We start from the raw sequence: 13,551 nt of genomic DNA, 5'->3' as shown, positions 1-13,551 counted from the left end.
GGTGTTGAAATGCAGAATTAGGTGTCGTCGAGATTGAATGCGCATGTTTAAATATCGTTGATCCAGGTACCTATCGTATAAATTTGATTATCATTTAGTTATGATTATTGTCCACAATACTTACATTTCGATGAAGATGGTGCTACCTAGTATACCTATTTTTTATTGTGATACCAACCATCACAGAAATCGGCTTTGAAGCATCATTAACAGCTGCTTCATCTTCAGGTTCGCTCACCACCCGGAATGAACGCTCGGTGCATCATAGATTTGATATGATTAGTAATATCAAATAGTGTTACATGCAAACGAAATAGAGATACAACCAGGATTAGTTTTTTAAAGTAATAGTGTTATCTGAATACCCAACTAACCATATCTCAGTGACATTGTCTCACTCTGAACCTACATTTAAAGTTATTTTGTGATTGTATGGTTACTTGGCTATTCACATAAAATTTTGTGCAATTATTACAAGTGCAACAACGTCCAACTATGGACAGCTCAATGTTAATCCCATTTACTAAGAAACACCTAAGAATGTATAGAAATAAAGCTCAAAATACAGTTTTAACTGATGGTACTTTATAAACATCAAACTGTCCAATATTGGACCCTGGCAACACACGGCGCCTGCACGGTAATGTGGGCCGTCAGGATGGTTCATCGGTTGCGAAGTGAAGTGCTTCTCAAACTGAAGCGATACTTGTCTCAATTTTTCGACGTTATCCTAACGTAAACTTTATATTATCACCCATACGCCCGTCCACGCCCGAAACCCATCCATCACACAAAATCAAATAAAAATGTTTCTCTATGGCAAACACGCCCAGACATAAACGAAAATATGGGTGTCGTGGCGTTGACGGCACCGTCGAAAAATTGTCTCATCTAGAAAAGATTGACAGCTTCTTATGGTTTTTTTTGTGGAGTGAAAGGATAGTACGAAGTCCGCCATGTTTCACGCACAGTCTGACGTTTGCTTATGGATTTTACCATAGGAGTAAAGAGCTACAGTGTCGCCGTCAACGCCAATATCTTCACTGTAACAACTACGGGTAATCATCGAAAGTACTTGCATTTTACCGAAGACATCATATCAAGAAGACTGGAAACTCTTCCATTTTCTCATACGAACACTATGAGACAGGTACAATCGCGTCATCTGCCGCTCAAAGGTGAATGCTTCGAACGAATTTCATAGCAAAGATTACATCCTCAGAAGAAATGAGCAAATACACAATTTTTCTATGCGTTGCTTCCACCTTCACTCTCCTTGGAGGCGAACCAGCCCAAGGCTGAAAGCCTCCCTAATAAAGATAAATTAATCAATTAATCCACCTTCACTCAAGCGCAGCGCTATTGTATCTGCCGCTTGGATTCAGGCAAAGTTGTCAGTCTTCTTGATTTGTAGTCTTCGATTTTACTCAGACACTTTCGAGCAAACTGTAATCACTCTCTCATACTCGAAATGTGCCACGACCAAATTGGCACAACGACGCCCTATCTGACCAAAGCGCAGGGTTATATCGATGAAGGCGCTTTTAACAATTATTCAGGCAAGTACGGAATAATTTTTCCGTGACGGCATACTAAAATGCAACCCACGTAATTAGGCTCAAGCCATTTGATTGACACAAATCTTTTGTTTTGTTACGAATGGGCGGAATTAGGCAGTGTGAAGAATTATGGCGTTTTACGATCATATAGGAAAATTAATTTCATACATAAATTTCAGCATTTTAAGACTGCATTCTTATGGAAAATTTTGAAATCATTGTTTCATAGTTCTTCTATTCTCCATTGGAACCAACTTTGATTTGTCAATTTTAAATCAAACATTCGATCTCCCATCTCATTGCTCAATTCCGGGTAATGAGAAAGCGGACTCGTTGGCTAAGGGTGGGCACTATGGAAGGGGATATTTTTGAGCTTCAAATCGCCTTCAACGAATTTTTTCTCCATTGCTCGTCAGCAAGCCCTCATCAGTGGGCTGGCAACAAAAATGGAATGATGGTGATTTGGGAAGATGGTTACATTCTATTCTCCCACAGGTGTCGAACAAACCATGGTTCAAAGGGTTGGACAAGAGCTGCGACTTTATACGCGTTATTTCAAAGCTTATGTCCAATCACTGCACGTTAGACATGCACTTCTATCGAATTGGGCTCTCAGGCTGTAATTTATGTGCGTGTGGCAGTGGTTATCATGATATCGAGCATGTTGTTTGGTCATGTACCCTACACCGTGTTGCCAGATCTGAGTTATCCACATCCCTCAGGGCTCGACGAAAACAACCCGCGATACCCGTTAGAGATGTCTTGGCTGTTGTGGAGGCGAACCAGCCCAAGGCTGAAAGCCTCCCTAATAAAGATAAATAATAATAATAATGTCTTGACTAGCCGAGATCTCGACTATTTGAATTTAATTTATGTGTTTTTAAAACGGATAGATCTGAGGATTTAGTAGTTAGTGTCATCTTGTGGTCTCCCAAGTGTGCTGCCCATCCCCATGTTTGTCTTTTTCATCCGTATGTCGCTTAGTTCGAGATCAAGAGCACATTGCTTTTCAAAACTTGTGTTCTCAATCACTACCCTACTATCCATTTGTTACAATTTGTTACCCCTAACCTCGAGATAGCCGCTTTGCTAACGTTAGTTTTAAGTAATTTTGTGATCTAAATAATGAATATCGGCTCCACAAAGCTACAGGAAATGAGCCTGGAAAAATAAACGCATTATAAAAAAAAAACCCTAAATTTACTTTAGGTGAGAAAACCATTATCCGAAAGTTTCAGCTCATTTGGTTCTAAGATGAGCTAACACTTTTAGTTCGAATTTTGTATGGAAAATTTGGAGAAAATACATGAAAAATGACACTCCTATATTGCCGTTATACGCAAAACTGTCCCATGTTCTATGCAATCCTTATGCACCGTGGGACTCTTATGTGTATAACGGTAGTATACTCTATCGATCATAAAAAAGTTTCCTTATTCTTGATTTGATTCAGATTTTCAAACCTTGTAGTTCAGTTAATGAGTAACAACAAGCAAAATAATTAATATCTTCATAATACTAACTTGAACCAACAATCAATACGAAACTAACGATTTTAAATTGGCTCACCACTTTAGTAGCCTATTGGTCCCAAGCAAACGATTAACGTACCCTATTCTAGTTGAAATTCTATTACTACACTATGTTTGTTTTGATTCGCTATGAAAGTTTGACAGATAACATCAGGGGTGTGTGGATTCATGCAGAACATGCAGGGGTGAGTGAAATAGCTTGGGACTGCTTGGGACCGTTGTTCTGGTACTGAGTGAGCCAAAAATAATAATGATTTTCTTCGGGACCCAGTGGTCTTAGAGTTACCTCTATGCTTGAACCGTGATGCTGTCTTCAGCAAAGTTGTACCATAGAGGTAACTCTAAGACTACTGGGTCCCGAAGAAAATCATTATTATTTTTGGCTCACTCAGTACCAGAACAACGGTCCCAAGCAGTCCCAAGCTATTTCACTCAACCCTGCATGTTCTGCATGAATCCACACACCCCTGATGTTATCTGTCAAACTTTCATAGCAAATCAAAACAAACATAGTGTAGTAATAGAATTTCAACTAGAATAGGGTAAGTTAATCGTTTGCTTGGGACCAATAGGCTACTAAAGTGGTGAGCCAATTTAAAATCGTTAGTTTCGTATTGATTGTTGGTTGTACCATAGAGGTAACTCTAAGACTAGAAGGTCCCGAAATAATGTGCTCAACTTTTTGGCTCAGCTCTGGTACTCTCTTCGGTCCCAAGCTAATCGATTCACCCCTCGAAACATAGGAAAAACCAATAACCCCTCATTTTATCTGTCAAAATTTCATAGCGAATCAAAACAAACATTGCGTAGTACTAGAATTTCGACTAGAATGGGATACGTTAATCGTTTGCTTGGTACCAATAGGCTAGTCAAGTAGTGAGCCAATTTAAAATCGTTAGTTTCGTATTGATTGTTGGTTGTACCTTATACCACCTTTTACCATTTATACCAGCTTTACTGGTACATACAATTCAACCATCCCAAGATTCATATATTGAAAGGTGTATACACTTCTGTTGGTGCTTATGTATCCAGTATTTTACGATCGCTTATGGCCGCCACAATCTGGCTGAGTTTCTGGTAGGGAACATAAGATTTGTAGTTTGGGTTGTGTCGTTTAACGTGTAAACGTACAAATTTGAACGTTTACACGTCAAACGACACAACCTAAACGTCAAATCATATGTTCCCTACCAAAAACTCAGTCAGATTGTGGCGGCCATAAGCGATCGTAAAATACTGGATACATAAGCTGGATAGAGTGTCTGTAGGAAAGATGAGAACATTTTATTAATTTTTTAGATTATATACTTGTTTTGAATGCTTCTTCTTCTTCTACTTCGCATTTAAACTTATTGCTTATCGCATATAAGCTTATTGCGAGCTCTAAGCTTAGTGTTCTAGAGGCACTTCCACCATAGAGGTAACTCTAAGACCACTGGGTCCCGAAGAAAATCATTATTATTTTTGGCTCACTCAGTACCAGAACAACGGTCCCAAGCAGTCCCAAGCTATTTCACTCACCCCTGCATGTTCTGCATGAATCCACACCCTGATGTTATCTGTCAAACTTTCATAGCGAATCAAAACAAACATAGTGTAGTAAAAGAATTTCAACTAGAATAGGGTACGTTAATCGTTTGCTTGGGACCAATAGGCTACTAAAGTGGTGAGCCAATTTAAAATCGTTAGTTTCGTATTGATTGTTGCTTCCACAGTTATTTATTGAGAGCTTTCAATGCCGGTATCATTTTACATTAGCATAATTGTGTGGCAAGTACAATTATACCGAAGACATCATATCAAGAAGACTGGCAACTCTGCCAGAATCCAGGAGAGATACTGCAGGCTAGTGACAAGGGCTATACCAACAGCAGCGTTTGACCAATACTGAACTGGACGATGGAGTAGTATGACAACCGGAGTCTAGGAGGGAATAAACACTATCACTTTCTTTATCCTACCGATTCGATTGTGGTGATGTGAATTCTATTCCAACAGTTTCAGTGAAATTAACGCACCCTTCTTAACAAACCATCCTGTAGGAAGCTTAATAAGTATTGCGAATTGCGTTATTCGATTTGTTGGATCGTATCGTTGGAAGGAGATTCTTAAATTCCCGTGAATTTCGCGTAAGAGATCTTCTTTGTTATATTGTTTTACAACCTGTAATGTTTCTGGAGTGCGCTAGGCGTTGATTTATCTAAATGTTGCTTGATAACAATGCATTTACAGGATAAGAGAAGGAGGGCACCATTTTATTGTTCACTCTATTGTCTTTTTATTGTATTGTATAACTCATCGAAATTAAAATTAAGCATATGAAGCAGAGGAAGCACAACTATACTTAACATTATATGCATATAATTATTATACAGATACCACATTTAGACTAGATGCTACCAACGACCAATGATTATAAATAACAAAACTTGTTTATTTTTTTATATTTTGCATTTCACTACATATATTATATAAATTATACATTGCATGATATACTATTACTATTAGCTTAATATTTCAGTATATCCAAGCAAGTCATCGAAATTAATATGAAGCAGAGGAAGTAAAAACCACAGACAAACAGACATAACACTCGCAAGTTGTTCATCGAACAAGCATTTAACGGTCAATTTAAAAGTATCGTAGTTGGTAGTACCGCCACCTGTGGCGCGCATAGTCAGTTCCCTTGCGTTTGACGTTTATACACTATCGCCATCTGTTCAGCGTACTACCCACCACAGTGTACTCAACAGATGGCGGTAATGTTTTAGCGACGATGTTTTACAGTGAGAAATATTCAATGTGTTATGTCTGTTTGTCTGTGTAAAAACATTAAATAATATTATATGTATATAATTATTAAGCAGGTTATTTCTCGTCATGTTATTCATCACAATTTTTAGCATTATTGTTAGTATCCTATACATCCACCTGCCATTGTGAGCTGACGAGGTTTCGAGCTGCATCTTATTAATGTAATTTACTTCTTCATTGCAGTAGCAGCTAAATGTATTTTCACTTTGTCATATTTTAATGTTCTGATATATTTCATTTCTCCACTACATATATTTTCATTATATAAATAAATACTGGGTTGGGAGGGAGCATCAGGGTATCATTTGACCTGGGACTGGACGATGGAGTGGTATGGCAACCGGAGTCTTGGAGGGAATAAACACTATCACTTTCTTTATCCTACCGATTCGATTGTGGTGGTGTGAATTCTACTTCAACAGTTTCAGTGAGATTGACGCGCCCTTCTTTACAAACCATCCTGTAGGAAGCTTAATAAGTATTGCGAATTGTGTTATTCGATTTGTTGGATCGTATCGTTGGAAGGAGATTCTTAAATTCCCGTGGATTTCGTGTAAGTGTCTCTGCTTACGGGTCCGCACCTCCGTTTTTGGCCCTTCATACAGCGATATTGTGAATTCAGATCGGTACCTCAAATTGATCTTGCTATTAAGTGGAGCTGCATACAAGACAAGATCTTTGAAGGGATGGTGGCTACCTTACATACATACATACATTACGTACATACATACGTGAACGAAGTGCTCGAAAACTTGAAAGTTGTCATTTTATAAAGAGCTAAAAAATGGTTTGGAATTGATAAATACATAGTTCCATTAAAGTAAACATAGTGTATTATCCATACTAAAAAAAAAAAGAAAAGTGAAGATTACTAATTTCATCATCTTTTCTGGGGAATGTTATAGAATCGAATTCATCTTAATTTCGCATAACATTTATGCGATCACGTTAATTTTTAATGATTTTTCATATGAATTTCATCGGCCTCATAATATGCATGTGATTTTGTGGTGGGATTTTTAGCCATGTGCCCTAATAAACAAATACCATAGTCGAAATTTTCCACAAATGGTTTGGATGATACTTAAAACACGTCGTTAAGCAAAATAACCATAACAAATATATTAGGGTGATCACATGAAAGCTATGTGAAATTCATATGGTTTCCATCCATTAGATATGTGATAAATTTTTTGAGTGTAGCCCATGGGCAACGGCCATTTACATACACGCTATTTCAAAACTACCCAAATTTGGGTAGAATCCACCCAGATCGGCCAAACTGAAGTGTTGTTTTGAAATAGCGTGTGTATACTTTTGACTTCCAATGTTGTCAAAAACGGAGGAGCAGAATCACCCAATAGGGGTAGTAAAGTGTGGGAACCCAACGCTGACTATTATCATATACCTACTTTTGGGTAAAACTAATTTACTTTTGAATAGAAAGCGAGTTGAAAATTCCATACGAATTGCACACAAGTAAATGGAACTATTTGACCCGCTTTACCTACTTTTGGCTTCCTGCACTATATCAGTGCCAACATTTCAAAGGGGCGTAATTGCGTTTGTAAACAATGGCTTTAGCTGTCGATTTCTCGCAAATAAAAGCTCACTCATGACGCCCCTTTGAAATATTGGCACTGATATTATAGTACCGAGATGAGTGAAAAGAACTTACTGTTGGGTTCTTTTTTCTTACCGTGTAGAAACGATATAAACATTATAAGCGTTATAGTGTGAGTGCGCTCATAGCATACAAGATACCAGAACGAATACAGTAATCTAAAAAACCAAAACAAAAAGCGAACCATATCAACTCAGCTGAATCAAATAATTTAAACCGTTTGTAGTTGGTAGGTTTCGAAAACAAGAATTTAATAATTCTTTAATTTTAATTTTTCAGATTGATCAATAAAAATGGAAGATCTAGAAACGTTATTGGAGAAGCAAGTGCAATTGATTCAACGAATAGAAGCTTTCTTTGTGCTCCAGGCATGCAAATCGGATATAGTCGCGGACCTAAATGAACTAAACGGAAAATGTAGCAACTCAGCAAGTGCATTCCAGAAAGCAAAAGAGTCTTTGGACAAATTCCACCACGAGCTTGGTCCCAAATACGTCGATGTTATGAGAAAAATGCAACGAAACAACCTACTTGTTATTCACCTAATGGAAAAGTTGGACGAAATCGCAGAACGGCAAAGCAATGTGCTTCGAGAACAGCATCCAAATGCACAGCCGATTCATCTAACCAGTAACAATCAAAAGTCAGTTGCTTCCGCAGATAAGATGTTGCTGTCCGAGTATCAAAAATCGCCATTTACAGCGAAAATGAAACCTCGATGCCTCTCGTTTTTGGATTTCAATTTCTGCATCAATCAAGAGGAGTTCGATCAAATTCCGAAATATATGCGAGGTCGAGAGAATCTGGATGAACTGAAAACATTTATGCAGACGGTTATCGTGTCTTGCTTCGAGGAAAAGTACTCACTGCTGTACAAGAACAAGAAAGCCGTTACCAACCAGCAGGATCTTGCTCTCTGGAAGGCCTTCAATCAACAGCAAGCCGCCTTTCCTCGTAAGGGAGTTGAATATTTGTGAGATAACAATAAACTGAAATGGATTCTCTATTCCAGATATGAAATTCATCACACAGGGGGACATCGCTCGGAAAATGGGACGATTGATAGATAAGAAGATTAACGCTAAGTTGCAAATGCTGCGACATTTGCACATCCTGCAGGAAACCAGAAACGAAGGGACCGTTTACTATCTCTGGGGTCGCGAGTGATGGTTTGGTAAGCTGATTTGCGAGGTCCAATTTTGTATTTAATAAAATAAAAGAAAACTAGGGTGTAAGTCCCTTATCTAGGCCCAACAATAAATTGCGTTTATAATCATCAAATAGGCAGACGAATTTCCTTTTTAAGCATACGTAGGTATATAGGGTAAGGTGGGGCAAGTCGGGTCAGCTAGTACATTTATAAATTTATTTGTTGGTGGTGCTTTTTCAAACCAGCATTGGGGCTACATAAAGCCTGTTCATGTTGATAATCAAAAATATAAATAAATCAAGTAGATGACCCATCTTGCCTCACCTTACCCTACTTGTTAGAATAGAGCCCAGCTGTATACAGCCCAGGGTATACCCTTGAGTAGACGAGAATATATGCTGTCATCGTTGACCAACAGAGTTAATTAAATTCGTAACTCTTAGTTTAAATAATTACAGCTTCATATGCTAAAAACAATGTACACTTATGCGGAAATTTGTGGATACTTATCGGCGCAGCACTACACCTGCATCTCATCCAAACCCGTTTCCACCTGTTTGGTGTTAGTTGGCTTTTTGTTCTTCTGGGGAAGTGGTTTCGGTGGTGGTTTCTTTTCTGGCTTTTTGGACACTATCTGAGCGTGCAGAGCCTGGAAGTTTTTGTCCGCTTTCTCTCGCTTGTCGTGTACATTTATCTGGAAACAAAGATCAAGGTCCAATTAGCAATGATAGTCATTATTTCTTAACATTTATGCAAACCTTTTTCAATTTCGTCGACACCTCTTTCGCCTTCTTGGCATTGCTTTTCTTGCCCTGGGAGACAGTGAAGATATTATTAACTTTCTTTGCTATCTGTTTCTGCTGGTTGCGATTTTTGATGTTCCTTTTGCCCATCTTTGGAAACTACCTCGATACCTGAAAATGGGAATAGAAAAGTTTTATGCATTATTATCTTCGTAATTATCGTTATGTTAATTACATTTCCGTTTAGCACTTTGCAGGCTGTCCACGGGAGATGCTCGTTTCAGGGAACTGCCATTGGAATACAAGATTTCCTGAGTTAGAAGAAAGCTAACCCGCATCATGTCCTTGTTAGGTGCTACATTTCTCACAAATGAAATTTCTTTCAGGTTGTCACCCAACAGAATGCCCATATTTTCCTCCACCATTTTTCGAGCTAGGGTTTTCTTGTCATCAACCCCTTTTGCAAAGCAATAGACGTGCACTATTGGGAAGTGCGTAATCTCAAGGGTCTCTCCTCGAAGCAAACCAACATAGCTATCCAAGTGCTCAACGGCTAAAGCCGGAAGGTTCATCGTAATGTGCATTTGTCCTCTGGTGTTATCACCTGCGTTTCGAGAAATAATGTATCTTCTAATATCATCCCGAATGAACTCGATTCCATCTTTGTTGAAACATTGAACTCCTGCATCAACTTTGTTTTTCTTGCAATTATGCACCAATGCCTTGTACGAATCGGGATTAAGATCGTTCGCCAGCACTGCACATCCCTTCTTGGCAGCAGGAACGCTGAAGGGACCAACACCGGCATACACATCGAGCAATATATCTTCCTTGTTCAGCATTTGAACGATTCTGGCGTGTTCGGTTGAAAGCCTCGAATTCCAATAAACTTTGGAGAAGTCGAATTCAAAAATGCAGCCGTTCTCTTTGAGCGATACTTGGTAGTCTTCGTCTCCGCAGAGCAATTCCATTTGAAAATTCCGATACGTGTTATCAATCGTTAGCAGCTTGTTAACGACCGTTCTGCAGCCAGGTATCTTATCTTTAACGACTTCCCCAATAAGATTTCTGTACGGTAACAAATGTTCCTTCAAATTCAAGTGAACCACATGTCCAACCTTCGAAAATGTCGTCAAGGCTTCTTTATCTTCCGGTAGAACAGCCTTCAGTATCTCATCGTATCTCCAATTGTCATATCCAAGCTTGATTTCTTCCCACACCAAGTTTTTTTCACTGAGACCCTTTTTCTCCAGATTTACGTCCTTCAAGTCTTCCCATTGCTTTACAGCTAGAGGATGCAGTGTTATCTTGAATTCTTCTGAATTTACCGGTTTGAATCGTTCTATCTTCAGCAGAAGATTCTTCGTTGTCGAACATATCTGATTGAAATCTAAATCACGAGGCACTAGCAGGTGGGGTACACTAATTCGTTTTTCAAAGGCACCTTTATCGAGCACGGTCATCCCACGGACAGCGGCCGGAGGAACCAGATCGGAACAAGACATATTCCGAAAATAATGACGAGAGCGGTATGTAAACAAAAGGGGGGACAGCGATTGGACTGGCAAGCTAAAGATTTTGCGCAGTTGCATTCAGCTCTATGAAACTTTGTGGGAATATTTAAAAAAAAAAGATTCGTTACCTGACAGAATATTTCAGAAGCAAATTACCTGTTTATTGCTGTGCAGTGTGGATAAATTAGATAATTAGATAATAATTATTAATTTATTACAATCCAACCGAAAATGCAAAACTTGAACGCCGGCGAACACGTTGTTTTATTTTCAATCAAAACGATGGCTTTATGAGTATGATATAAAAACGGTAAACTACCCGTTCATGAAAATGTCACTGATGTATCGGCGCAACTACACTGAAACAAATGTTCACTTAATCAGAAAAAAAAATCAGTGCCAACATTTCAAAAGGCTGAAATTGCTTTAGTATACAATAGATTTAGCCATCGATTTCTCGCGAATAAAAGCTCACACATGCAAAAAATGACACCATCAGGTAGAGGCATGTTTTCTCTACCAGCAAATTTCGTAATTTTTTGGAGTAATAGTACGTTCAGACAAAAGAGTTATAACATGTTATAGCGCTATCTTGATGGTGGTCTCTGTGTTGCAATTATTTGAAAACCGTTATAACATGTTATAACTCTCCAGTCTGAACAAGGCATAATAGTACGTTCAGAATACAGAGTTATAACATGTTATAGCGCTATCTTGATGATGGTTTCTGTGTTGCAATTATTTGACAACCGTTATAACATTATTTGACAACCGTTATAACATGTTATAACTCTCCAGTCTGGACAGCGTTTAAAACAATGTCCAGACTGGCGAGTTATAACATGTTATAACGGTTGTCAAATAATTGCAACACAGAAACCCTTGATGAATGTGGGCGTCTTAGTGGAATACCTGTATAATGAGAAAGAAGGAGAGATGACGATAGTGTGTAAAAGTCAAACGCAAGGGTTATTTTCAATGCGCACCATAGGTGGCGGTACTATACACGCTCATTTGACTCCACTAGATTCGTTTCCGCCGGTCTGTGTTCACTATACCCCCGACCAACCGTTCGTGAAACTTCTTCAAAGTTCTTTGTATAGAAATAAAGATTTATGTCGGCAATTCTTTACTTTAAATTTTCAATGATTTCGATGTACAAATTTAAAAATCTTTGTCGATCGATACTTACATTTAAGATTATTTCTTCATCGGTCATATGATAGTAATCTATAAAGATGCCATACTAAATTTCTTTTAATTTCGAACTCATTAATTTTGTACGTGTGTTCGTGGCTAGGATACATATTTTTCGCGAACACGGCGGCAGATGTCAGTTTTGTGATTTGATCAGAAATTTCTTTGTAATTTATAGCGCTATCTTGATGGTGGTTTCTGTGTTGCAATTATTTGACAACCGTTATAACATGTTATATCAACCATAGAGGTAATAGTACGTTCAGACTACAGAGTTATAACATGTTATAGCGCTATCTTGATGGTGGTTTCTGTGTTGCAATTATTTGACAACCGTTATAACATGTTATAACTCTCCAGTCTGTACAGCGTTTAACTCTAAGACTAGAAGGTCCCGAAATAACGTGCTCAACTTTTTGACTCAGCTCTGGTACTCTCTTCAGTCCCAAGTTAATCGATTCACCCCTCGAAACATAGTAAAAACCAATAGCCCCTCATTTTATCTGCCAAACTTTCATAGCGAATCAAAACAAACATTGCGTAGTACTAGAATTTCGACTAGAATAGGGTACGTTAATCGTGTGCTTGGGACCAATAGGCTACTAAAGTGGTGAGCCAATTTAAAATCGTTAGTTTCGTATTGATTGTTGTTATAACTCTCCAGTCTGTACAGCGTTTTACCCAAGCCCTATATCACTTATCAGATGATATTGAGATGATCGTCATTCGATTCATAGCAAACCAATTCGGATGCTTGTCATCTTAATATTGGATGATTTCAGTTCAATTTTTGAAAGTCTACGTAGACGTTAATTAAACGAAAAATAATTTAATAGTGAAATACACTCAGGTCTTTTTTTACTCGGGGGATATGTACCGTGAAAAAAAAACCAGTAAAAACAACCTACGAGATTTTGATTTTTCACATGCTTAAATGTTTTAAAAAAATCGGATTTTGATGCCATTTGTAATTATAGCATGCTATGGTCAATTTAGACATATTTAAAAAAATCTGTATTTACACCAAAAATTGTGATTTTTTTAGTATGACATTCGATTATCTATAGCTTGAAACGGATAATATGATTGAAATCAAGTCGATAGGTTGTATCGTTGAGAAATCGTTAAAAACGTACCGTGTAAATCGCGAAAAACCGTGTAAAAAACAATGTAAAAAAAAACCACGTAAAAACCGTGTGAAAAAAGACTTCAGTGTACTGTTCAATGAACAGTGTTCATATGTCTCTCGAATGATTATTGATCTCGAATGGTAAGATTCATTTCAAATATTTTTATTTATATTTATTTGCAAAAAAAAAAAAACATTGGACTTTCTGGGCAGGATGACATTATAGCAGGGGTGGCATGGCTAAATCTCCATCTAATTATTCCAGAGGTTGTTGACTACTCTGAAA

The 13,551-nt window shown here is 38.0% G+C and overlaps 2 protein-coding genes across 5 annotated transcripts; one reads left to right on the top strand and one right to left on the bottom strand.

Moving 5' to 3' along the window:
• The first annotated feature begins 7,731 nt into the window (after nt 1-7,731).
• Nucleotides 7,732-9,039, top strand: LOC135699324 (uncharacterized). 3 transcript variants are annotated; one of them, XM_065219571.1, is made up of 3 exons: nt 7,732-7,750; nt 7,812-8,486; nt 8,545-9,039. In XM_065219571.1, exons 2-3 carry the CDS (start codon nt 7,826-7,828, stop codon nt 8,697-8,699), a joined length of 816 nt encoding a protein of 271 aa, XP_065075643.1. In that variant the 5' UTR covers nt 7,732-7,750; nt 7,812-7,825; the 3' UTR covers nt 8,700-9,039. The 3 variants fall into 3 exon arrangements, with proteins under 3 accessions (XP_065075643.1, XP_065075644.1, XP_065075642.1); XM_065219572.1 differs by having other exon boundaries at nt 7,743-7,761; XM_065219570.1 differs by lacking the exon at nt 7,732-7,750 and having other exon boundaries at nt 7,800-8,486.
• Nucleotides 9,040-9,130: 91 nt separating this feature from the next.
• Nucleotides 9,131-11,145, bottom strand: LOC135699314 (tRNA (guanine(37)-N1)-methyltransferase). 2 transcript variants are annotated; one of them, XM_065219560.1, is made up of 4 exons: nt 11,096-11,145; nt 9,656-11,031; nt 9,441-9,584; nt 9,131-9,376 (listed from the first exon to the last, which is right to left on the bottom strand). In XM_065219560.1, the coding sequence occupies exons 2-4, from the start codon at nt 11,015-11,017 to the stop codon at nt 9,203-9,205; spliced, it is 1,680 nt and encodes a 559-aa protein (XP_065075632.1). In that variant the 5' UTR covers nt 11,018-11,031; nt 11,096-11,145; the 3' UTR covers nt 9,131-9,202. The 2 variants fall into 2 exon arrangements, 1 of the variants encoding a protein (XP_065075632.1); XR_010517515.1 differs by having other exon boundaries at nt 9,288-9,376; nt 9,441-9,596; nt 9,661-11,031.
• Nucleotides 11,146-13,551: the final 2,406 nt, after the last annotated feature.

The sequence above is a fragment of the Ochlerotatus camptorhynchus genome, unplaced genomic scaffold, assembly GCF_037179485.1.
Source record: "Ochlerotatus camptorhynchus isolate MF236.1 unplaced genomic scaffold, CSIRO-AGI_Acam_v1.1 ptg000105l, whole genome shotgun sequence".
NCBI classification, from domain to species: Eukaryota; Metazoa; Arthropoda; class Insecta; order Diptera; family Culicidae; genus Ochlerotatus; species Ochlerotatus camptorhynchus.
This window is presented reverse-complemented; position numbering and strand designations above follow the sequence as displayed.

Excerpts from the sequence above, each read along its gene's own strand:
- LOC135699314 (XM_065219560.1), bottom strand. The coding sequence starts at position 11,017 with ATGCAACTGCGCAAAATCTTTAGCTTGCCAGTCCAATCGCTGTCCCCC. Across the intron at positions 9,585-9,655 it reads GTGCTAAACGGAAATGTAAT|TTTCCAAAGATGGGCAAAAG; the intron begins TAACATAACGAT and ends GTATCGAGGTAG. Across the intron at positions 9,377-9,440 it reads TGTCGACGAAATTGAAAAAG|ATAAATGTACACGACAAGCG; the intron begins GTTTGCATAAAT and ends CTTTGTTTCCAG.
- LOC135699324 (XM_065219571.1), top strand. The coding sequence starts at position 7,826 with ATGGAAGATCTAGAAACGTTATTGGAGAAGCAAGTGCAATTGATTCAA. Across the intron at positions 8,487-8,544 it reads ACAGCAAGCCGCCTTTCCTC|ATATGAAATTCATCACACAG; the intron begins GTAAGGGAGTTG and ends TCTCTATTCCAG.